General features: G+C 41.1%; 1 protein-coding gene across 4 annotated transcripts in view; it reads right to left on the bottom strand.

The window, feature by feature from the left end:
• Positions 1-8,867: 8,867 nt before the first annotated feature.
• Positions 8,868-25,958, bottom strand: part of MTMR8 (myotubularin related protein 8) — a 59,880-nt gene continuing 42,789 nt past the window's right edge. The window contains exons 12-14 of one of the 4 annotated variants that reach the window (XM_056541516.1): positions 20,251-20,376; positions 11,002-11,128; positions 8,868-10,916 (exon numbers count right to left, since the gene is read on the bottom strand). In XM_056541516.1, the coding sequence (XP_056397491.1) occupies positions 10,617-10,916; positions 11,002-11,128; positions 20,251-20,376 (553 nt within the window). In that variant the 3' untranslated portion in view covers positions 8,868-10,616. Of the gene's footprint in view, positions 10,917-11,001; positions 11,129-11,423; positions 11,496-19,778; positions 19,841-20,250; positions 20,377-25,958 lie in introns of those variants that run through there. The other 3 variants (XM_056541518.1, XM_056541519.1, XM_056541517.1) reach the window with 3 other exon arrangements.

Genomic DNA, 25,958 nt, shown 5'->3' on the forward strand with positions numbered 1-25,958 from the left:
GCACTATATTACACCCCCAGAATCCCACCCCCTTCATACTCACCCGCCAACCAAGAGCCCCACGGATGCAGACAAACACGCCCGAACCAAAACTACAACTCCCAGCATGTTGGACCATAACCTGATCTATAGAACTATAAAGTGTAACATGCTGGGAGTTGTAGTTTTGGTTCGGGTCAGCTGCAGAGCTATAGGCTGCATCAGGGCATGCTGGGTGTTTTAGTTACTAACTGTAATTCCCAGTATTCCTTGACATAGACTATGGCTCTGCAGCTGACACAAACCAAAACTACAACTCCCAGCATGTTACACAATAACCTTAACTGTAATACTATACAGTGCAACATGCTGCAACACCCACACAACCATAGGCTGTATCAGGGCATGCTGGGAGTTGTAGTTATCTACTAACTAAATGCAACTTCCAGCATTTTCTGACACAAAATGCACCATATAAACTGGAGAAGCAGAACACCCCCCCCCCCCCGTAACACCTAAGTCCCTATTGAGACTGAAAAATAGTGATTCAAATATTGTAAAAAGTGCGTATACATGTGAATAAGCCCCTTTCCTAATAAGTTTCCAATTTTCTTTAAATAAAAATAATGTACAAAAATAAACATAAGTGGTATCGCTGCATGTGGAAATGTCCAGACTATTAAAATATGATGTTAATTAAACCGTACGGTGAACGGTGTAAATGTAAATAATAGTCCAGAATTGCTCATTTTTGGTCACTTCATATTAGAAATTTTTTATAAGGTGATCAAAAAGTTACATGTAGACTTTTCTGGGCTTGTCTGGGGTGTAAGAGGAGCTACAGCTCTCCCCCGCTAATATCCTGGCATGCTGCGATCACCTATTAACCATTAGATCATCGCTGTCAGCAGTGTCTAAAGGATCTTATATCCATCCGTGGTGGTCTAGTGGGGGGGATCAGACTATTTTGGTTGAAATTATTTTATCTACCAGGACAAGTGGATTTTCTTGAGGGACAAGTAGATTGTGTTTCGCTTTAGTCCCTTGGACAAGTAGTTTCTTTAAAAATTTCCACACCCCTGTCAGTATATCCGAGATAGCTGATAATGCCAGGTTTTTCGGAATACTGGAATAGAGCGATTCAATGTCACAAGTAAGCCACGACAGAGAATCGCTCCATGTGAATATAGTTCTTCTGACCAGGAGTTTACTGAAAATTCAGATTGTTCAGATACCACGGACACTAGCGGGGACTCAGAACCGCAATATGTGAACACTCACAAGAATCGCAATGTGAGAAGACAGTCAAAAAACGAGGAAGGCGCGGTGGCAGAAAACATAGGAAGAAGAGCTTCGGAGCGTAACAAGGACAAACGGAAAAAGTAATAAAAGAGGATTTTCAAGTCATTAACATTTCTGCACAAATCATTACAGATGAAGAAACCTCGGTCCTGTGGAAAGGACTGAGTTTCTCTCCTACACATCATTTTGATGTTTATCGGACAATTTTGGATATAAATAAATTTGTGAGAACTTTAACAGTTAAGAAACATTTTTTTGTGGAAAATGCTGATGAACCATCGGACCCACCTCAACTTTCTACAAACCCTGATTTACCACTAATGCATACATTAGCAGAACAAATTGCTTTTAGAGATCTCTGTCTCCTTGAAAATAGTGGGATATCAATTTGTGATGAAGTGAATACTGCACATACCTTCTCCACTAAAAACCAAAATTTTTACCCCATACAGACCAGACCAGCAATTTTTAATTGGTTCCAGGACCTTATCATGAAAGATTTGGTTAATCTACAATCAAAAGTAATGTCCAATACAACTCGTCCTAATTTGAATAAAAAGGAGGCTGCTGCCATAAAGAAATGAAAGAAAAACAAAAATTTGACGATCCGATCCGCCGATAAAGGCGACTCGATAGTATGTATGGACACGGGACTGTATATCAATTTAAATGAAAATCTACTATCTGATGATAAAACTTACCTTAAACTTTGTGGGGATCCCATTGAACCTTTTAAAAAAGAACTGTTGACTCTGTTGGAAGAGGGGAAAGACAGATCTATTTTGACCCAAAAAGAAGTGGATTATATTTTCGTGCCTGTCCAATTATTCCTATCTTCCACTCACTACCCAAGCTGCATAAGGACCGATTCTCGCTGCCGATGCGTCCGATCGTGGCGGGGATCGGATCCCTTAACGAGCACCTGTTGGTTGGACTCAGTACTGCAACCTCTGGTTATGCAATGCCCAAGTTATATCAAGGACACTAAGCACTTGCTAAAAATCATGGCTGAATTCACATGGAGCGATTCTCTGTCGTGGCTTACTTGCGACATTGAATTGCTCTATTCCAGTATTCCGCAAAACCTGGCATTATCAGCTATCTCGGATATACTGATGAGATTTTCTAAATATTCTGTGGATTTGAGACATTACATTATTGAGGTGGTAGATTTTGTGTTAGTTCTTCCGCCGAGGTGTACCGCAGGGAAGCTGATGCAGCATGCACACGCCTGGCGGCTTGAGGTTACCCTGGATGGCTCTTGAAAAAAGCTCGGTCAAGAGTGGATCCTATGGATCGAAAATCCCTTTTTACAAGTAAGCAACCAACTGAATCACAAGATTGTCCTACATTTGTCACCACGTACAGTCCAGAATTTAATGACATCAAACGCATTGTAATTAAACACTTACCTTTTCTATCAACAGATCCCACGGTAGGGGACATTATAAAGTCAGGTGTGAGATTTGCAGCGAGGCGGGCACCTACTCTATCCAATCTCCTTGTTCCCAGTATGGTGGACACGGCTAGTGTTACCACCCGGTGGATTAGCACCAAGGGCTTCCACAAATGCGGTAAATCGCGGTGTGTGGTATGTCCCTTTGCCGAAAAATGCCAGAAAATAGAAGGTACGGTGGATGGTAAATGCCATGTCATTCACAACTTTATAAACTGTGATAGCACTTTTGTTTTATATAAAATCATGTGCACACAATGTCACTTAACATATGTGGGTTCCACCAAAAGGTCCCTTAAAAAACGCATGCAAGAGCACATTAGACATGCTGCTGGCCCTTTAAGCTCGAACATTTCTAACATATCTAAACATTTTCTAATATGTCATAATTCAGACACCACTTCCCTCAGGTTCTCAGGCATTGAGAAGGTGAAGCTAAATTAAAGGGGAGGTGACCATATTCGATCCCTCCACAATAGGGAAATCATGTGGATTTATCTTTTGAATTGCATTCAACCCCATGGTCTAAATAGCAAAACAGATTTAATATTACATTACGGATATGTCTCCGAATAATTTATCTGTGTTTGGTCCCATGTTTTTGTTTTAATCACGCGCACATGTGATGTGGACCTGTCCCTCCCCTTCCTGTGGGAATGGGGAATATGCCCTGGAGTATATAAGGGTGCCTCATTTGAGGATCTACAGGCTATGAGTAAGGATCGATAGATCAGAAACGCGTCAGCCATGCTTGGGACCCCCCTCTGTTTGTGCAATATTTCATATTTTTGAAATGCCACCGTGAAGGCTTTTAAAGGAAGAACCCTGAATAAACAGGGACGTTTTACTTCTACTTGCTGGCTTTTTTAGTATTTTATTTTAGTTTTATCCACTGTGCCAGGGATGAAAATTATTCCAAAAGAAACTAACTCAACTGCCTATGCTCCCCAGTTGCTCCAATATTGGTGTCCCGTTCTCTGTTCGCCGCCTTCTGCTTTTCCTGCAGGTCAGTGAATCACGGTGCGCTCAGTGTCATCATTGTTTCAGTACCAGTTTTACAAATCAGTGTGCCTCCAGTGTTACACCAGTGTTTAAAAATAAGTGTGCCTCCAGCTGTTGCAAAACTATAACTTCCAGCATGCCTTGACAGCTAGAGACTGTCCGGGAATGCTGGGAGTTGTAGTTTTGGACCACCTGGAGAGACACTGTTTTGAAACCACTGCCTTAGTCAGTATTTTCCAACCTGGGGACTTCCAGCTGTTGCAAAACTACAACTCCCAGCTTAAGACTGTCCGGGCATGCTGGGAGTTGTAGTTTTGCAACAGCTGGAGGCCCCCAGGTTGGGAAACACTAACTACGGCAGTGTTTTCGAAACATTGTCTCTCCATCTGTTGCAAAACTACAACTCCCAGCATGCTCGGACAGTCTTAAGCTGGAAGTTAGAGTTTTGGTGGGTAGTTGGGCCCTTAGTGCAGTGTTTCCCAACCTGAGTGCCTCCAGCTGTTGCAAAACCATTTCAGCTAAATTCACTCTCCAAAATCCCATTGTTGCTCCTTCCCTTCTGAGCCCTCTAGTGCACCCACAGAGCACTTAACGTTCACATATGAGGTATTTCCTTACTCAGAGAAATTGGGTTACACATTTTGGGGGGCATTTCCTCCTTTTACCCCTTGTAAAAATTCTAAAACTGGGTCTACAAGAACATGTTAGTGTGAAAAATTGAGATTTTGAATTTTCTCCTTCACTTTGCTGCTATTCCTGTGAAACACCTAAAGGGTTAACAAACATTCTGAATATCATTTTGTATACTTTGAGGGATGCCATTTTTATAATGGGGTATTTCTAATATGAAGACCCCTCAAATCCACTTCAAAACTGAAGAGGTCCCTGAAAAATTTCAATTTTGAAAATTTTGTGAAAAATTGCTGCTGAACTTTGAAGCCCTCTGATGTCTTCCAAAAGTAAAAACATGTCAACTTTATGATGCCAACATAATGTAGACATATTGTATATGTGAATCAATATATCATTCATTTGGTATGTCTATTTTCCTTACAAGCAGAGAGCTTCAAAGTTAGAAAAATGAAAAACTTTCTAAATTTTTCATGACATTTTGGAATTTTTCACCAAGAAATGATGCAAGTATCGACGACATTTTACCACTATGATAAAAGTAGAATATATCACGAAAAAAATGTCTCTGAATCAAATTCATAAGTAAAAGCATCCCAGAGTGATTAATGCTTAAAGTGACAGTGGTCAGAATTGCAAAAAATGCTCTGGTCCTTGAGGTGAAAATTACCTCGGTCCTTAAAGGGGTACTCCGGTGCTTACACATCTTATCCCCTATCCAAAGGATAGGGGATAAGATGCCTGATCGCGGCAGACCCGCAGCTGGGGACCCCTGGGATCACGCACATGGCACCCCATTTGTAATCAGTCCCCGGAGCGCGTTCGCTCCGGGTCTGATTACGGGTGACTGCAGGGCCGGAGGTGTGTGACGTCATGCTCCGCCCCTCAATGCAAGCCTACGGGAGGGGGCGTGATAGCTATCACGCCCCCTCCCGTAGGCTTGCATTGAGGGGCGGAGCGTGACGTCACACGGGGGCGGAGGCGTGACGTCACACACCGCCGGCCCTGCGGTCGCCCGTAATCAGACCCGGAGTGAACACGCTCCGGGGACTGATTACAAACTGGGTGCCGCGTGCATGATCCCGGGGGTCCCGCGATCAGGCATCTTATCCCCTATGCTTTGGATAGGGGATAAGATGTGAAAGCACCGGAGTACCCCTTTAAGGGGTAATACTACTACTAATGGTTGCATCAGTGGAATCCTATTACAGTACTATGCTAGAGTTCATTGAGCTCTTTAAAATGACCCATTATTTCACAAATGTTAGTAAATCCTACTGCATTGTTAGGATTTTATACACCTAAATTCAATGACTAAGAAGTATGTCCCAATACCATTGTCCATTTAGGATGTTACATAAGATCTATCATGGCAGATAAAAATGCAGCCAACTTACCGTACTAGGCTTCACTCACATGATGGTTCTATCAGGAAGAGGTAGGACTCTACCTTTGGATATAAGTACTTTATGAGTTACTTTCCACCACCAAGATTGTAACTTATCGTCTTAAAAAGTGTTATAAGATTATAATCAGTTATAAGACTTATAACACGATTTTAGTAAACAAACATAACAAGTTTATCTTTAAAAGTGCTGAAAATTATTTATTTTTGTTAAGAAACACAATATATATATAAGGTTCAAATTAAATGCATGTAGAATTGTAGGGTACAATGGAGGACCCAAAAGGGTACAGTGCAGCCGATATACAGACTTTCATTACAAGGCATTTACAACATTGGCAAAGTTCAGGTAGATAAATCAAAGAAGCAAACAAAGATCCAGTTTCAGTTTCTAAGATTTTAAAAAGCTCTAATCTACTACTAGGTAGGACTGGCAGGACATGCACCAAGACAACAGATTCACCTTCGTTTTAATAACTTTAGTTCATCGTATTACCAGGCAATGAGCACTGATCCCTAGAGTATACTAGTTTTAGTTTTGTTCATGGAACTGAAGTTTATTGTATAGAATAAGCCTTTACTGAAAATTATTACTAGAGATACTCTTGAAAGGATTATAAAATACCCCAGCCAATAAGGACTTATACATGGCTATAATCACCCCTAAATGCTAAAAGTTCTGTTTAAAGGGGTATTCCGCCCCTTGACATCTTATCCCCTATCCAAAAGGATAGGGGATAAGATGTCTGATCACAGGGGTCCGGCTGCGTGGACCCCCATGATCTCTGTTCAGCACCCAGCTTTCGTTTAGAATGCTGGGTGCAGGCGGCGAGGATCGTGATGTCTCGGCCATACCCCTTGTGACGTCACACCACGCCCCCTCAATGCAAGTCTATAGGAAGGGGCGTGGTGACAAGTCATAGACTTGCATTGAGAGGGCTTGGCGTGACATCATGAGGGGCGTGGCGAGAGGTCAGGAGTAAAAAAAAAAAAAAAACTGCAGTGCAAGTAACTATCCCAGTGTTGATTGTGAGCTGAAGTACCAGACACAGCCTATAAACAAGTGGCGCTAGTTCTGGAATAAAAAAATCTCTTAAATCTCATACAACTTTTTAAGCTTTAAAGGGGTACTACCCTGGAAAACATTTTTTTTTTATATCAACTGGTGCCAGATTGTTAAACAGATTAGTAAATTACTTCTATTTAAAAGTCCTTATCCTCCCAGTACTCATCAGCTGCTGTATGCTCCACAGGAAGTTATTTTCTTTTTGAATTTCCTTTCTGTCTGACCACAGTGCTCTCTGCTGACACCTCTGCCCATATTGGGAACTGTCTGGAGCAGAATAGGTTCGTTATATATTGATTTGCTCCTGCTCCAGACAGTTCTTAAAATGGACAGAGGTGTCAGCAGAGAGCACTCTGGTAAGACAAAAAGGAAATTGAAAATGAAAAGTACATCCTCTGGAACATACAGCAGGTGATAAGTACTGGAAGGGTTAAGATTTTTAAATAGAAGTAATTTACAAATATGTTTAACTTTCTGGTACCAGTTGATTTTTTTTTTAAAAAATATGTTTTTTAGTGGAGTACCCCTTTAAAGTTTTAGATAACATTTTCAATACACATGAAGTAAGGCAGTTTACCGCTTTATTTTAAACATTAGAACTGTATTGCCGGATAGTTAGTAGATAGACCATATTAGCTGGAAGGGGTTCTCTAGTAGTGGTGTCATATCTATTCCAATTCATAAAGTGATGTCATTTTCCCAATGGTACATTGAGATTAACGCTGCATAAGGTGAAGGCTTGCCAGAAGCAGTCCTGTATGAATGCATAAAAATTCAGTGAAGCCTCCAAATGGACCTCCTGTGATTAAGTCTGGGATGTTCTTTGACAGACTATCAATTCCCCTATGTCGTATGTATTTTGGCAGTTAACTGTAGATACCTCCTTACAATGCTGTCCTTATGGTCTCCACTGCTGTTTTAGCATATGCACCAGTTTCTAATTCCAAGAGAAACCCTTTGTAGGATGGTAATAACATTTATACACTTATCAGGCAGCTTCATTCAGTCTTTAAGAACATTTTGCATTCAGATTTTGTATGTCGACATTCAGTGATGTCAAATATGAAACAACTATTTGTTACATATGACAAATGTGAGAGACAAACAATGTAAAAGACTAAGGAATAATGCAATTAAATTCACTATAATGCAATTAAATTCACTATATGCTTCCATTTAATACAGACTTCTAATACCACATAAAAAGTCCCTAGTTTTTAAGACATTCATTGCATGTATTACTTATTTCCACCACCTCCATGGTTTTTCCAGCTGTTCAGCAATAACTCCCGGCGTACCCTGTTCGTGTGTAGGCAAAGAACTGCCTGCCTGTCACAGTCAGGGCATGCTGGGAGCTTTAGATTAACACTGAAGAGCCAAACGTTTCAAAAGACAAGTTTATGAAAATAGCAAAACAGGTGGGTCATGAAATATTTTAAGTTCTATTAAATTGGCAACAAATACAGCTATAGTAAAACTTAATACCCCCTCCATATGAGATGAAATCTGTAAGTGGGTCAGGCCTTTCTAACTGAATTTAGAGGAGTTCCTCCAGAAAGAGTCTAGAAAAGTGATAAGGTGTTTGGGGACAGCTTAGACTTCACTCACTACAGTTTTAACAATGGGAATACAGTAAGTAATGTGAGCCTGGGCTCTGAGTGTTCCACTTATCCTTCCCAAGCATTTAGCTTAAAGGGGTATTCCGGGCAAAAACAGTTCATCCCCTATCTAAAGGATAGGGGATAAGATGTCTGATCGCGGGGGGCCCGCTTCTGGGATTTCCCTGCAGCGCCCGCATTCTATGCGGGGACTGAGTCTCTAGTTTCGCAAACCTCTGGGTTTCCGTGACTGGGGACGTGACGTCACGCCCCCTCCATTCATGTCTATGGGAGGGGGAGTGACAGACACCACGCCCCCTCCCATAGACATGAATGGAGGGGGCGTGGTGTATCATTACGTCCCCAGTCCCGGAAACCCGGAGGTTTCTGAAACTAGAGGCACAGTCCCCGCATAGAATGTGTGCATTGCAGGGAGATCGCGGGGGGTCACAGCAGCGCCCCCCCGGGATCAGACATCTTATCCCCCATCCTTTGTATAGGGGATAAAATGTTTTTGGCCGGAATACCCCTTTAACATACGAAAATACAAAGGCAGTGACTGAACTTTACCCACTTCCCTTTTAACAGCTTTTCGGCTTATGGACATTAGTGACAATAACTTAAAGACATTTAGAAACCCCAGTTTAACATGTATGGTCTTAGTTAATCTAAAACCTTATACACACTCCCTTGTTTTATATAAAACAAAACAGACAACATGGTCTTAATGGTCTAGCTCAATATATTGAACATATGTGTAAGAAAATTTTCTATTAAACAATATATAACAACCTAGATGCTAAATAAAAAAAAACTATAGAGTTCAACTGTATTTTGTCTGACAATTCTGACCATTTGTAAATTAACAACTCAAGTTCCCTTGAGTTACCATTAAAACATTCCAATATTTCTAGATGGAGGGATCATGCAAGCAAACTAGTATACAGACAAACTAATGGTTTGGCTACCATCATCTCCCAACATTCATACGCACAGTAAGATGGAGCTTGGCTTCTATTATCAGAACTGATGGCATTTCTATCCATGACACCTCCCGCCTGTACAAATCCACACTTTCATGCAGCTTTGGGTATTGTTAGAGGAATCCATGAGAATTCACATTATACAGCAATGTTCTATACAGAACATACTTCTACAATGTATACATACAATCTAATACATGTCTCTGTGAGGAGCATCATACATTTTCCATAAAACATTTCTATAAAACTAAATTACATCATAATTTAGAATAGAAAAAAAAAGAAAAAATAATGTACAGTTTGTCTTTTCCTTTATATATTCCCTACTATATGCAAAATGGTGTGTAAACATTAAATCACAAAAAAAGGAAATGTGGATGTAAGAATATTTCGGTGGGATCCATGGCAATAAGATTTAGCGTTTTGCATATTCAGAATAACAGCTTTTGTACTTTATTGCCCAAGGAAATATCTTATTCTTGTATGTATTACTGCACATTACATATTACAAACAACGAATCGCAACACTTTGACCTTTACATTTACATAAGAAGTGCTCTTGGATTAAAAACAGGAGGTTTCACTGGTGACAGGTAAAAAGTGCAATCACAAGTTATTGGAGTATTACAAGGAACAAGGGAGGGGTGCAGAGGTATTTAATCATACTTTATAGAAAAGGAAAAAGTCTTCTGTGTCCTTTCAGTTTAATGCATCTATTCCGATCTGACTCCTGGATAAACACCGCAAATGTAACAATTTCAATATGGGGTCAAAATCCAAGTATATCATGGTATATAGGTATTGACACTTATACCAAAGATCTAGAATTTAATCAGCATTACTGGCTGGAATCTGGCAGTTAATATGAAGATCAAGGCTGAGCAGAACATTCAGGTGATTTATAAGGAATCCATTGAAGAATATGATGCTCATCTCCACTGCTCCATATATCCTGCCCATTGGCTTACCTGCGATTCCGAAGATTTAGCTGCTTGTAGACAATTGTGGGGAAATAAAGATTCAGTAATGGGCAAATCCACTGAATCTTCATTGACCACCAGCCTGTCCAGGATTCTGGTATATGGCATACATTGTACATGAATGATCATGAAGGCTATTTGTGTCTGAGCTTTAGTCAATATAGCTTTCCCTTATTTATCATCAAAAAAAATTGACATTTTGTTCTACTCATCGGTTATGGTAGTTGTTGCGGCACAATGATACTGCTATTTCTACTTATGTCAGCGGAAGGTAGTGCCGACAGGTCCTTGTGAGGTTGGTTATTGATACTGGTCTCATCATGTTCCTCTTTCAATTCACTTTTTAAACAGACATCACTGTTTGCCACAGAACCATTGGAAACATGAGCAGGAAATACTTCTTTCACATCTCCTGGAATCAGCTCATCGAAAAGTTCTTCTACTGGTGGGTTGTCTTCTAAGTGTTTTGTCAAGCTGCATGCATCTTTAAGGGAGGTGTTTTGTTTAAGAAGTTTCTGGTTTAGAACAGAACAAAGTTAAACACTATTAACCATATCAATAAGGCAGAAACAGGCATTTCTGCCACAAAAAACAACTTACATCCTCTATGTCGGTTTCGTTGGTTTTTAAAGTTGCCTTCCTGTTCATACATTCAAGCAGGTAGTCCAGGACAGATTGTCTTGGGTGCATTCCCTTGTCAAATCGATTGTACATCCCACACCAAAACCTGGAACAACATATAATACATATAACAAACGGGATCTACTGCCTTTGTTATACTTATTAGATTCTGAAAGACAAGTCATTTTTCCTACTCCTGTTTTTTGGCTCACCCTAAAATAACTGGCCCACAACGTGATAGCATATGAACTGGGATTTTTAGGAAATCTAGGCTGGAGGCAGCATAAAATAGAAGAATGAATAACTTTACTCACCCCTTATCACCTACGGCCATTTTATAGGGGCGGAATATTAGTCAAATAAGCGTTCCTAGGAAACTGGAAAAGCCGGTAATTACTCACTGGTAATTCTATTTCCTCATAGTCACGACAGCACCACCAGAGAGATTGACTCCTCCCCCAGGAACAGGAAACCTAGAGTATAAAAAGGATACACACCCCTTCTCTGCCTCAGTAAATTACCGAGACCTAGTAAGCATACTATAAATGGTTAAACAAGTAATAATAACACATAACATAGTACTGAATAACAGCAAAAAATATGCTCAATATTGAATTTTAAAAAAATATATAATTCTTTTTTATTTATTTTTTTTTGCAACACCACCAACACACCTCTGTGAGAAGAAACACAAAAAAGGGTGGGAATAGGAGGTGGTGCTGTCGTGAAAATGAGGAAACAGAATTACCGGTGAGTAATTACCGGCTTTCCACCTCGTCACGACAGGACCACCAGAGAGAATACAAGAGAAAAATTAGGGAGGGACCACAGCCTGGAAAACCTTGCACCCAAAAGCCAGAGAGGATAGATCATCAGCACTGAGCCTATAGTGTTGAAAAAAGGTATATGGGGACGACCAAGTAGCCGCCCTACAGATCTGAGAAGTAGAGGCACTTCTTTTCTCTGCCCATGATGAAGCAATAGCTCGAGTGGAATGGACCTTCAGGTTAGGAGGCGGAGATAAACTTGCAGAAAAATAAGCTGCCACAATAACTTGCCTGACCCACCTAGCAATGGTATCTCCTCTGACACTATTTCCCCTATTGGGACTTGTAAACTGAATAAACAAATTTTCTGAATTCTTTCAATATATTCTAGAACACAACGTCTAGCATGTGAAACAATGTCTCCCCTTCTGAAGATGGATTCACACAGAAGGATGGAAAGACTACCTCCTGCAACATGTGAAATTCCGACACTACTTTAGGCAAAAAAGCGGGATCTGGTTTTAAAATAATTCTATCATCTAGAAACTGACTATAGGGCTCCCTGATCGATAAAGCTGCTAACTCCCCTACTCTTTTCTTTTTTTTAAACTGTAATTTTTATTAAGATTTTTGGGATACAATTCCAGGGATAACACAAAATAAAAGGCATGAGAACATGAGCTCAAAATAAGCCACCAGAATATAAAGCAAAACAAGCTGACAAGAAAACAATTCAAAGAGGTCCGCTAGGAACCGCGGCAACGGCTGCCAGCAAAAGTCACCCCCCCCCCCTAAGGCCACAGACGGGAAGGAGGGTGAGCAGTTAAGCATATATCCATCAGGTAGCATAGCTAAAATAGCATAGTTACTCACAACAAGGGAAGGGTAAGGTGGAAAAACAAACAAATGACCCACAAGACAAGACAAACAAACGACAACAGGGAGGAGGGTAAATACTTTAAGGAATAGGGAGGGTGGAAAAGGATGGGAGGAGATAGGCAACCGCCTTGACTCTTTACTATCAGAGAGGCGATCCCAAGGCTCCCAGACCGTCAGAAAGGAGGGTATAGCATTGTTTAAGGAGGCCGTAAGAAACTCAAAGGATCTAATTTCTCGAATCCTAACCCCTACTCTTTTCTTACTACTCTTACTTCTCTGGCAGAGGGAATTAAGGACAAGAGTAAGATCCCAAGCTCGAACAACCTGAGGACTAGACAGCTGTAACTTATTAAAAGACCTGAAAAATCTAACAATCCAAAGGTGATTTGCAACTTGCTGGCTATATAGAGCCCCTATATGCACTTTGAGGGTAGCAGCCCTAAAGCCCTTCTCAAGACCCATTTGTAGAAAATCCAAAATGAAGGCAAAGTTTGGTTTCTTCAAATACAATAAAGTAGAGTCCAATGTAGTAGACAGAAACTTCTTCCAGATTTTAAAATAAATTTAGTAGTCACCAGCTTCCTACTATACTATAGTGTGGATATTACTGCACCTGAGCGACCTTTAGATTTAAGAATTAGCCTCTCAAAAGCCAAGCCGACAAATGAAGATTATGGATATCCGGATGAAGAATTGGCCCCTGACTGAGAACATCCTGGTCTTCCGGGAGAACCCAGGAATCTGTTAAAGACATTGGGGGAGATTTATTAAAACCTGTGTAGAGGAAAAGTTGGCCAGTTGCCCATAGCAACCAATCAGATTGCTTTTTTTCTGTTTCATAAAGGCCTCTGAAGATGAAAGCAGCAATCTGATATGTTGCTATGGGCAACTGGTTTTGATAAATTTCCCCAATGGTCCTTGGGCAGGAGAACCAAGCTCTCCGAGTCCAGAATGGGACAATCAGGATAATTGTAGCTCTGTCCTTCTTGACTTTCTTTATGACCCTGGGAATGAGAGCTAGAGGAGGGAAGGTATAGGCTAAGTCCCAATCCCATTTCTGGGACAATGTATCCACTGCCAGAGGTCTGTCTGCTGGATTCAAAGAAAGAAAGTTCTTGACCTGTCTGTTCTGCCTGGTAGCAAACAGATCCACTTGCGGAGTTCCCCACAAGGCTGAAATCTTTTGAAAAATTCTTTGATTTAGGCACCATTCTCCCGGACGTATCGGCTGACGACTTAGAAAGTCTGCCCTGATGTTGAGGTCTCCTTTGAGATGCACTGCAGAGATTGATTTTAGATGGATTTCTGCAAAGGACAGGACCTGGATAGATAAATTCATTAGGGAAGGACTTCTCGTGGTACCTTGTCTATTGATGAGACACTGTAGTGGTATTGTCTGAGAAGATTTTAACATTAGAGTCACTAATAAATTCTCTAGCTGATTCAAGAGCTCTGAAAACTGCCAATAATTCCTTAAAATTAGAAGATCAAATACTACTTCTTCCCAAGGACCCTGAAAATTAAGTTCTCCCAAATGTGCACACCACCCCCAAGGTCTGGCATCAGTAGTGATAACAACAGGGTCCTGACAGCTCCGGTCTACACCCTTAGATACATTTTCTTATACTAACCACCACCGGAGAGAGGAAAGCACAGGGGGAGACAACTCAATACGCCTGTCTAGATCAGATTGGGAACCATCCCAAGCACTTATCAGTTCTAACTGTTAGACCCCTAGAGAGAAGAGGAGCCCAGGGGACTGCCGGAATGGCTGCCGTAAATAATCCCCAAGACAGACATCCCTTTACTGATCGAGATCCGGGGAGAGCTAATAATGTCACTGACTGAGGAAATTATTTTCTCTCTTTGATGAAGAAAGGAAAGATTTCTGAACAGAAGAATCAAATAAAAAAACACCTAAAAAACTTTTTGTTGAGAAGGATTAAGGGAAGACTTCTCCCAATTAATTAACCAGCCTTGTTTGAGCAGGATTTCAATAGCACCATTCAGAAATAACTGCACTTTTACCTCTGATTCTGCTACTAGCCAAAAGTCGTCTAGATAGGGTATGAAAATGTCCTCTCCCTCTTGGATATGAGCCGCCATTTCTGCTACCACCTTCTTGAACACCTCTTTGAGCAACAGCAATTCCGAAAGGCAAAGCGCAAAACTCTAGGCGAAGGAGTTGAGAGTTTACATACACCGCTAACCTCAAATATTTTTGATAGTCTTTATGAATTAGAACATGCAAATCTAAGGATGACAAAACAATCCTTGAACAGGTTGACTGTGGATTTTCTTGTATATAACAGTTTCAAGATGGAGACAAGAAAACAATTCAGAGGTTTAAGGTTAATTATAACTCTAAAGGTCCCATTGGGTTTTCCTACCAAAAATAAAGTTGAATAGAACCCCTGACATTGTTCCTGACTAGGTACCGGGACCAACACCCTTTGTGAATCAAAGAAAGAACATCCTCTTGTAGGGAAGATTGACTAGTAGGACCTGAGGGGCACCTTGTAATTACAAAAATGAGTAGGAGGCAGACAAATTCTAACTTGAGACCATCACGGATTTTGGGAATAACTTTTTAACCCTGCCACCTACACGTAGATCCAGTTATTGGGGACTGGATTTTTTAGTAGAAGTTCTGGGTTGATTAAACATAAGGCCGCTCCCCTTGCAGGAAAATTTCCACTTTGAGGTTGATCCTTATTCTTGTTCAGATTACCCCTTTTCCCCTGAAACCTAAAGGGCCTATTCTGTTTAGGAGGCTGAGAAGCTGGGAACCCACCTTCTCGAATACATCAGAGAGCACAGAACCGAATAAAAGTTCTCCCTCACAAGGAATGGCACATAACTTACTTTTTGAGCCACTGTCACCTGACCAATTCTTGAGCCAAAAGAGCCCTTCTGGCTGAGTTAGTAAGGGCTGCTGATCTGGCGGATAGTCTGACTGCGTCAGAAGCAGAGTCTGCTAGGAAAGCAGTTGCCTTCCTAATAGCTGGAATGGAGGAAATAATTTGTTCTTTAGGTGTATCATTCTGTAAATCTGTAGACAATTGGTCAATCCACAAGAGCAGAGACCTTGCAACTGTGGTACTAGCAACAGTAGGTTTAAGAGTAGCTCCCACAGTCTCCCATGCCCTTTTAAGAAAAGTCTCTGCTTTCTTGTCCATAGGATCCTTTAAAATGCCCAAATCTTCAAAAGGTAAGGACCCTTTCCTGGAAACCTTGGCAACAGAAACATCAATTTTAGGAGGATGATCCCAACACTTAGTATCGGACTCGGAAAATCGATATTTCCTTTTGATGGCTCTGGGAAATAAACGATTTCTTATCAGGAACTTCCCACTCTCTCGATTAATTGTGAAATGGTTCTATGTACAGGGAAAATATTTTTTAGTTTTTTTTTTACTTCAAGGCCTTCGAACATAACATCTTGAATCGATTTTTGTTCTTTAGCCTCTTCCAGACCCATAGCTGATCTCATAGCCATCACTAACTATTCAGTATCCTCTGCCAAGAAAAGAGGCTTTCCCAATAAATCATCTTCCAATGTCTGAGAATCGTCCCCTGTAGGGAACATATAACTATGAGGACCCATAGTAAAATAACACTCAGCAGAGACCAGATACCTGAATTAGAGTGAGCAGAGACCCCACCTTCTTCCCCCTCAACATCAATCGGGACAGAAGGGGTAACAACCGGATGCGGAGGGGGAACTACAGGAAGGATCGGTTTAAGAGAGGACTCTATCTGCTTTTTTATCATCTCCTGCATCTGTACTATCAATGACCTTATGAGATTAATAACAAAAGACCTTAAAAAAACAACTCCAATACCATAAAGAAAAAAATATATATATCCACTAAGCACCTGCAACCACCTGCTGCATTACCAATGCAGACCGAACTATTAGGCTTTTCATAATCAGGTGATAATGCAATTCTACACATAATTCCTTACTTAGATTTCTTGGTTGCTTTCCTAGGAGTATCCGTCTAAGAAACAAAAAATAAACTACATCAGATGAAGAATAAAATGGAGTCAAATACTCACCCCACCGCAAGTCAAGATACCTTAGACGGGTTCCTGGACTCCGCCCGGTCCCGCTTGGAAGATACTTCACCATCTTCCATATACTTCACCCTCTTGGAGGCTTAACTGTAGCTTCTGCTTCACAGACAATGGCTGTTCTAGTGCACAGTGGAGGCAGAGCAGCAGAAAAAGTATCCCCTTTTTAAATCTCCCTCTCTGGAAGGCCTGGCTGCGGCACCTGACATCACATCCGCCGCTGGCGGCGGCCCCTCTCCTCCCCAGCAGTCACTTTCTGCGACATCCCAACCCCACCTCTAATATGGCCGCGATCACCGGAGATCCACGCGCAACTCGGCAGGCGCTCCGGACCTCTCCCAGCTTACTGCCGCCCTAAGAAACAGGTAAATGCCACAGCCTTGTCCCACAACTACAGGAAGGATGCGGGACAGAGCTGGGAGAAACGGAGGCGGGTGGCAGCGCCAGAACACTGCGCTGAGGGCGTAACTAGAAGTCATCCTCCAACCAGGGGGTATAAGAGGCCCTGCACTCTCCCAACTAGGAGATGAAGTCTCCCAGGACCTCCCCACCATCACCCACACTACCAGAGGTATGGATTGACTCTAAGCTTCCTACAGGGATAGGAAACCATTGAGGCATAGAGGGGTGTGCATCCTTTTTGGACTCTAGGCTTCCTGTTCCTGGCGGAGGAGTCCATCTCTCTGGTGGTGGTATTGTGACGAGGTGGAAATATTATGCCCCCAGAGGACAGAGCAGAGCTCCCCGCTTAAGAGTAGTGCCCACAGTAGGTCCATACTCACTACCACTTTACCCTCCTGTAGTAACAGCAATGTTTCCACCTGCAAGGAACCCATTTCTGTCCCCTCTTCCTCAAGCAGTCACAGGAGAAAAAGAAACAGATGCTCCCAATAACTAAATCATGTAATAATGCCAGTGATCAGCCAATGCATGAGAAAATGCTTGTTGGCTTGTCAGATGACTGGACCTTTTAAGCACTTAATAAAAGCATCTTTATTGGCCGCAAATCACCCTGTGTAAATACAATAGAGAAACAACTAAAAGGTCCATTTGTGCGGCCCAGCTGTATGATTAATTAAGCCTTGCATAGCTCTGCGAACGACCGCACATCAGCGAGATCGGTACTAGTTATATGGGCAAAGATGTGCCATGTAAAAGGGCCCTTATATTGTTTATCACTTGAAAAGAGAGAAAAAAAAGCAGACAAAAGCGCAAATCATGTGCAGTTACTCTGGTAAAAAAAAGGTGGTAACCCTTAGCAACAAAATAGTTGTGCTAACCTGACGATATGCTTAGAGCATAACAGCTACTGAAGCTTGAATCACCAATCTCTGGGTGGATGTCAGGAGTGCAGCCTGGATCGTGCCCGTCTCTGAAGTTTTCAGGGCGGTCGGAGACAATATGATATAGAACTGCATAGGCATCAGGAATAACGATCACCTTGGTGCTCTCCTGGTGAGGAATGCAGAATACCGAAAGCGGACAAATGGTGTATAAAATAAACAAAAATATTTTATTCATGAAGAGCTCTGGACTACGCGTTACAAGGGGCGGGACCCCCTCTTCGTCAGGTCCTCTGATTGGTACAACTGTTAACGTGTCATATTTATATGAAAAAAACTTGCAAACACTGACACTTGCAAACACATTGACAGTGTATCAGTTTTGGCCTTTTTAACATATTAATTTGGTAATTTCATTTAAAACATATGGTTGCAAGGAGTGTAATGTGTAAATCCAGTGCATCTCCTTTCTTACTAGAACCTCAAATCTATTCTCCAATAGATTTGAGGTTCTAGTAAGAAAGGAGATGTACTGGATTTACACATTACACTCCTTGCAACCATATGGTTTAAATGAAATTACCGAATTAATATGTTAAAAAGGCCAAAACTGATACACTGTCAATCAGTTTAAGATCGGTAACTAATGTCACATTAAAAAGAAAGAAGAATGTGTTAAAAATCCCCTGAATGATACTGACAATAATTCTCTTGAATTACCTAGGCTGTGAGTTATTTTTTAGCTTTCACATATTTGATCTATTTAATTTTTGTAGTTATTCACTGTTAATTTTATTATCAGATGCCTTTAAAAACAAATTTTTGGGGTATTCTTATACCTTTGTTTTTATATATAGAATTAATAGTTTGTTATTACGATACCTGCCACAATGCTGATCCCTCCAGGGTTGTTTCCGTTGTTCCTCTCGGGGAGCACCCGGCGGTCTCCCATATCATTTTGAGCCGTAGTGCAATCTGTGTAGTTCCGCTGTGGACACGGAGGATAATCTGCCCATTCTATATACACTGTCCACACTTACAATACTAGAAATGCCATTGCTGAATGGAAGTTCCTTATTTGATTTTTAAATACATTTTAATAATGTTGAATATTTCCATAAGAATGGTTTTATTATCACTCCACTCTAGAAATATTTTATTATCGACAATAATGTTTTATTATATGCTAAATTTTGAATTGTCTATGTATTGCTATTTTGTTACAAAAACCCGCTAATGTGTTTGCGGTTTTTTTTCATATAAATATGACACGTTAACAGTTGTACCAATCAGAGGACCTGATGAAGAGGGGGTCCCGCCCCTTGTAACGCGTAGTCCAGAGCTCTTTGTGAAAAAAATATTTTTGTTTATTTTATACACCATTTGTCCGCTTTCGGTATTCTGCATTCCTCACTGGGAGAGCGCCAAGGTGATCGTTATTCCTGCTGCCTATGCAGTTCTATATCTTATATTGTTTATGTGACGTTGCAGCCAATCGCTGGTTTCATCTGTCTCTGCCTGCATCCAGAGCCCAGTAACTGACTGTGGTGTCACATGGACAATGTATGTAAAGTCACGTCAGCTGTGGATACGGGAGTTGTGGCAGCAATAGATTTAAGGACAAGTTAAGGTTTTTTCTATATTATGCCGCTTCCAGCCTGTAAAATATATATAATATATATATATCTTTTTTTTTTTTAAACCCATAAAATTATTTTAAATTGAAGAATTTTAACAAAAAAGGTCTGACCTTCATCCTCTTTTCTCTCCCTTTTTCATAGATGCTTTTTGTGTCTGACCGATGTGTTTTCCCTTCAGTTAAAGAATATCGTACTCAACTGGATAGTTTTGAATTTGTTAATTACAATTTATCCATTTTTATAGACTGTTTTGCATGTGAAAATTATTGTACATTTACTTGTGATTGTATAGGGAACCTGTCAGTTGCAATCTACATTCCAAACAGCTGACGCTGTTAGATAGCAGTTAGGACAAGGACACATGGTACTTTTCATATATCTCTGTCTGTGCTTCCATAACATCAACCAATCAGATTGCTTCTTTATTTTCTTTTTAAAGATCTCTAAAAAAATGAAAGCTGTAATCTGATTGGTTGCTATGGGCAACTGCTCCAATGGTCCGCTGCACAAGGTTTGTTAAATCTCCTCTGGAGGAGCAGCTCAGAAAGACAAACATCAGGAGCTATATGTTGTTTTACTTACTTAAAGCAAAAAGGGAAAGTATTTGGCTGGAGTGTTTTATATGCATTTGATATATACAAGGGGTTCACAAACTCCTGCTTTCTTTGTAGAAGAAATGGCCACAATGAATGAGTATTTTCAAAAATTCTGTTGGAAAGAACAAGCAATGAAATTAATATCTGAACAGTAGATTCTGGCTTCATGTAAGCTCTAAAGCTTGGGCAGAGTAGGTATAACAATGATTGTGCAAAAATATAATTAAATGTTTTACACAGAAATAATGTATGCAATTGAGCTAATAAAAGGATACATGTGAAGTACACTTCTGACATTTATTCTAGCATCATGGATTCTATAATACACTACGTTGAAATAAAAAAAGAAAGGACCGACGGAAGGCACCTCGTGTATTACCCTAAGGCAGTGCTTCTCAAATAGTGGGGCGCGAGGCTCCGTAAAGGGGGGGCCCGACTCACTCGCAAGCGGCGTCCCACACGGCGTCGGTTGCCTAGCAACTCTACGGCTGGATCTTACTTACGGCCCTGGGTTGTCAGTGTGGCTGCCTGGGAGAGGCGCTTTGAACTCCTGTGTGGCGCGCTGCTACGTTCAGACGTGAGGTCACGTCACCAGGGTGACGTGACCTCACGTCTAAGCGCAGCAGCGCGCCACACAGGAGTTCACTGTGCCACCGAGCAGTGCACCCACCGCCCTGCTCTCTCTCGTACAGGCCCCTCTTGTCGTCAGTGTACAGAGCCCCGCTTGTCGTCAGTGTACAGAGCCCCGCTTGTCGTCAGTGTACAGAGCCCCGCTTGTCGTCAGTGTACAGAGCTCCGCTTGTCGTCAGTGTACAGAGCCCCGCTTGTCGTCAGTGTACAGAGCCCCGCTTGTCGTCAGTGTACAGAGCCCCGCTTGTCGTCAGTGTACAGAGCCTCATATACGTTAATAAGGATACAGTGTTATGCAGAGGTGTACTTCTAACAATTTTATAGACATGATACTATTTACAGTCGCTCGGGGCAATGAGTGGTGAGTGGGGGGGGGGGCAACCCTGCAGAGCTTACAGATGGCCGCTCACCTTAGAATGCTAATAAATGCGCATATAACCCATGATAAGATCGGGGTACCAGTAAAGCGAGCAGCTACTGAGCCAAAGAGTTGCAGGAGAAGACAAGGTCGTCCTGGAGTTCAGTAGTGGAGGCAAGGCAGGAGAAAAAAACCCTTGAAGTAAGCGCTGACTCTGACTCTTGTGAGAAGGATGAGGCAGATGCCAGGAGTTAATGAGAAAAGTCCTTAACAGGACATTTTATTAAAAAAACAAACAAATGGACAGGATTACGGGTTTCGGTCCCTTACTCAGATCAGTGAGGTACTAACAACAATAGCAGGTTTATAAAGCACAGAAAATGGGCGCCAAAATAATGGGGAGGGGTGTACGGTAAAAAGTTAAAATCAGGCGCAGTGTAAAAAAAGAAAAAAAAAAACTGTAAAATTACACTGTATATATTATGCATATACATAAACAAACATTCACTATAAATATGCAGGAAATCAGTTAAAACTTTTTATAAACCGATGTAATTCTCAGCCGCTGTGGAACCACAGTGGGCAGGAAGTGACCTGCTGCGGTGTGTGAATAGTGTAAACAAACGCTCCATGTGTGGAGCGCTGTATGTGCGCGCTGCGTCAGGCTGGTTGCTCAGGACGCGTTGCTATGTTTTGTGGCCACGTGATCAGCGTTCAGCCAATCAGGTGATCACCTACTCCGTGCTTGCTTGTCAGTGCAAGCTGTTTTGAAGGATAGCGGTGTCTGTGCAGTGCGCTTAATTGAATGAATCGGCGTACAAATAGGTTGATTTATAGATATAATACAGGTTGAGAGTGTAGAATCAAGATATTTATACAAAATAGGGGGTTAACTATATTAAACCAATAATACGGGATAATGTGACTGAAATATGAACAAATTATTATTAAAAAATGGTACGAATTAACTGCCAACACACAATGTGTCCCGTACGGTGAACGGCGTAAACGTAAAAAAATTAAGTCCAAAATTGCTGCTTTTTTGTCACATTTTATTCCAAAAAAAATTAACTAAAAATTTATAAAAAAAAGTAAAACCTAAGCAAAAGTGGTACTGATAAAAACTACAGATCATGGCGCAAAAAAATGAGCCCTCATATCGCCCCATATACGGAAAAATGAGAAAGTTATAGGTGGTCAAAATAGGGCAATTTCAAACATACTAATTTTGTTAAAATGGTTTGAGATTTTTTTTACGGTACAATTATAGAAAAGCATATAACATGGGTATCATTTTAATCGTATTGAGCCACAGAATAAAGAAAGACAAAACCTTCCAAAATTTGCTAAATTGTGTTTTTCTTTTCAATTTTCCAACATAAATAATACTTGTTTGGTTGCGCCGTACATTTTATGGTAAAATAAGTGATGTAATTACAAAGTACAATTGGTGATGCAAAAAACAAGCCCTCATATGGGTCTGTGGATGGAAATATAAGAGAGTTATGATTTTTAGAAGGCAAGGAGGAAAAAACGAAAATGCTAAAATAAAATTGGTCTGGTCCTTAAGGGGTTAATCCTGTGTACCAAGGTAATTTTTGATACACCTCTACATATGTTACCATAGCAATCTTTGACCATATAATCACACTGGCACTATACATGTACAGTGATCCATCAACTTACAATGGCCTTAACATACAATAGATTCAACATACAATGGTCTTTTCTGGACCATCGTAAGTTGAAACCAGACTCAACATACAATGTACAGACAGTGCAGATCTGTGAAACATGTGAATGGCTGGAAGATCAGAATGGGCATTCACTGGTAAAACCCCTGTATTACTGAAGTGTATGCACTGACTGATGTCTGGTAGCGCCCCCTACAGTACAGAGAGGTATTACATGTTCTGTACTCTTTACCTGTGCCAGGGTTAGCTGCTCCTTTGGACACCAGGTGAGGGCAGCTCCATGTTACTTTTTTAGGACATTGCGTGTATTGTAAAGGACCCTGAAGAAGCTCCTGTCCTCTACATAGACCAGTGTTTCCCCAGCAGGGAGCTTCCAGCTGTTGCAAAACTACAACTCCCAGCATGCCCGGACAGCCAAAGGCTGTCCGGGTATGCTGGGAGTTGTAGTTTTGCAACAGCTGGAGGCTCCCTGCTTGGGAAACACTGACATAGACAATGTTTTACAACTCACAGCACCTCTTTCTTACTTTTATATGTAAGGACTTGCTTTATCTATATTAGTCATCTACTTATTTTTGTTTAATCCTCACTTTTTCCTATTTGTGGATGACATTTTGGTGCCTTTAGAACCAATTACCAGGTTTCCATAGAGTTATGGTCTCAACATACAATGGTTTCAACTTACAACGGTCGTCCCGGAACCAATTAATATTGTAACTTGAGGGACCACTGTATATACTATCTTGGCTACCCACACCTATGCTAGTGGTTCACGCCACTCGCTATATTCCAGCTGCCATATACCCACCCCCTATATCCTTATGATGTGCTATATAGGACCACGTTGTGTCGGTAGTTTATTGATACCATTTTTTTAATAATAATTTGTACATACTTCAGTCACATATCCCATATTATTTGTTTACTATAGTTTACCCCCTATATTGTATAAATATCTTGATTCTACACTCTGTACCTGATTCTGGGTTCCTCTACTAAACGGCTCTAAAAATCTTAATAACTACCTCTATAAATGTTATACATATTCTTATAGTATAAGTATATTATGTAGCCACATTACCTCTTGATAACGCTGTCTCAACAGCGAAACATGTCGGGGGTGGCTGTGCTTATATTTTAAGTTGCACGTCACAGTGTTGCCATTGCGGCAGGCTGCAGCGCCGCTAAAACAGTTACATTATCAGATAGGGGGTCCCCCACTAGTTATTTTTCATTGTTCAAGCAACACTCTGACATTTATTTTTAACCAATTGAGTGGGAATATTTTATCATACCAATAAAAGTTATATTTTAGGGGATTAATTAAGAGGGGAGTTAGTGACTCCTGGGCTTCGGCCCTGGGGTTTGTAGTTATTGTGTCTTAGGACCCCTCATTCCCCCCTTTGGGGTGCTTTTTGAGCTTGACATATTCTTAGAGTACACACTCCACTGGATCCTGGGTGACTGGATTCCCCTATCAGACAGCTCTACTATAGAGTATATATATTTATTATAACTGGATACTACCAATACCTATTTGAACTATTTGTGGCTCCACTTCCCCTGTGTGAGATTTGCACACTGTTCCAATCACACTATCGCTGTACCGCCGATACATTCTGATAAAACAGTAGACAACACTTACATTGCTACCTGTATTATATCTATAAATTATCCTATTTGTACCCCTGTCTTTCCGCCGATTCATTCAATTAAGCGCACTGCACAGACATCGCTATCCTTCAAAACAGCTTGCACTGACAAGCAAGCACTGAGTAGGTGATCACCTGATTGGCTCAACGCGGATCACGTGGCCACAAAACATAGCAACGCGTCCTGAGCAACCAGCCTGACGCAGCGAGCGAATACAGCGCTCTGCGCTCCACACCTGGAGCGTTTGTTTACACTATTCACACACCGCAGCAGGTCACTTCCGTCCCACTGCGGTTCTACAGCGGCTGAGAATTACATCTGTTTATAAAAAGTTTAAACTGGTTTCCTGCATATTTATAGCGAATATGTTTGTTTATGTATATGCATAATATACATGGTGTAATTTTACTGTTTATTTTACACTGGCCTTGACTTTAACATTTTACTGTACACCCTCCCCGTTTTGGCACCCATTTTCTGGGCTATATAAACCTGCTATTGATGTTACTACCTCACCCTCATTTGAGGAAGGGAGGGATCCCAAAACGCGTAATCCTATACATTAGTTTTTGTTTTTTTAATCAAATGTCCTGCTGAGGACTTCTCATTACCTCTTCCTTCTCACAAGAGTCAGCAGCGCAGACTTCAAGGGTTTTTTCCTGCCTTGCCTCCACTACTATAATACACTAGGTGTATATACATTAGGTTATAATGGAAACCAATAAAATTTGACATCTTCCCTGAAGTACTCTTTACTTTGCTTTCATACCGCAACAGCTTTCCAAATGTGTATTACAGCTCTTAGAAACAAACAAACACATTTGACACACAATCTTCACCAAATGAAAGGCAACTGAAAAATGTTATGCCCACAGAGGACACAGCTGAACTGAGCTCCCTGCTTAAAGGGGTACTCCACTGGCCAGCGTTTGGTGTTCCAAACGCTGTTATTGCGCTGCAGGGGTCAGCCACGCCCCTCGTGTCGTCATGGTCACGCCCCATCCCACTGACTTGCATTGAGAGGCGTGGCAATGACGTCACAAGGGGCATGACCAACCCCGCAGCGTGAAAACAGAGCTCGGACCATTTAGTTCTGAATGCTGACCAGTGAAGTAACCCTTTGATAGTAGTGCCAACAGTAGACACAACAGATCCATACCCACTCCCACTTTGCCTTTCTGTCCTAACAGCAACGTTTCCACCTTGAAGGAACACATTTCTGTCCCCTATTCCTCAAGCAGTCACAGGAAAAAAAAAATAGACAGGTGCTCCAGCATCCTTTTGAACGCAATCCTTGTTTTTTTCTACCACTTACATAAAAAACATGGCAACATTTTAACCCTCAAAAATAGATGGACG

The sequence above is a fragment of the Hyla sarda genome, chromosome 9 (assembly GCF_029499605.1).
Source record: "Hyla sarda isolate aHylSar1 chromosome 9, aHylSar1.hap1, whole genome shotgun sequence".
NCBI classification, from domain to species: domain Eukaryota; kingdom Metazoa; phylum Chordata; class Amphibia; order Anura; family Hylidae; genus Hyla; species Hyla sarda.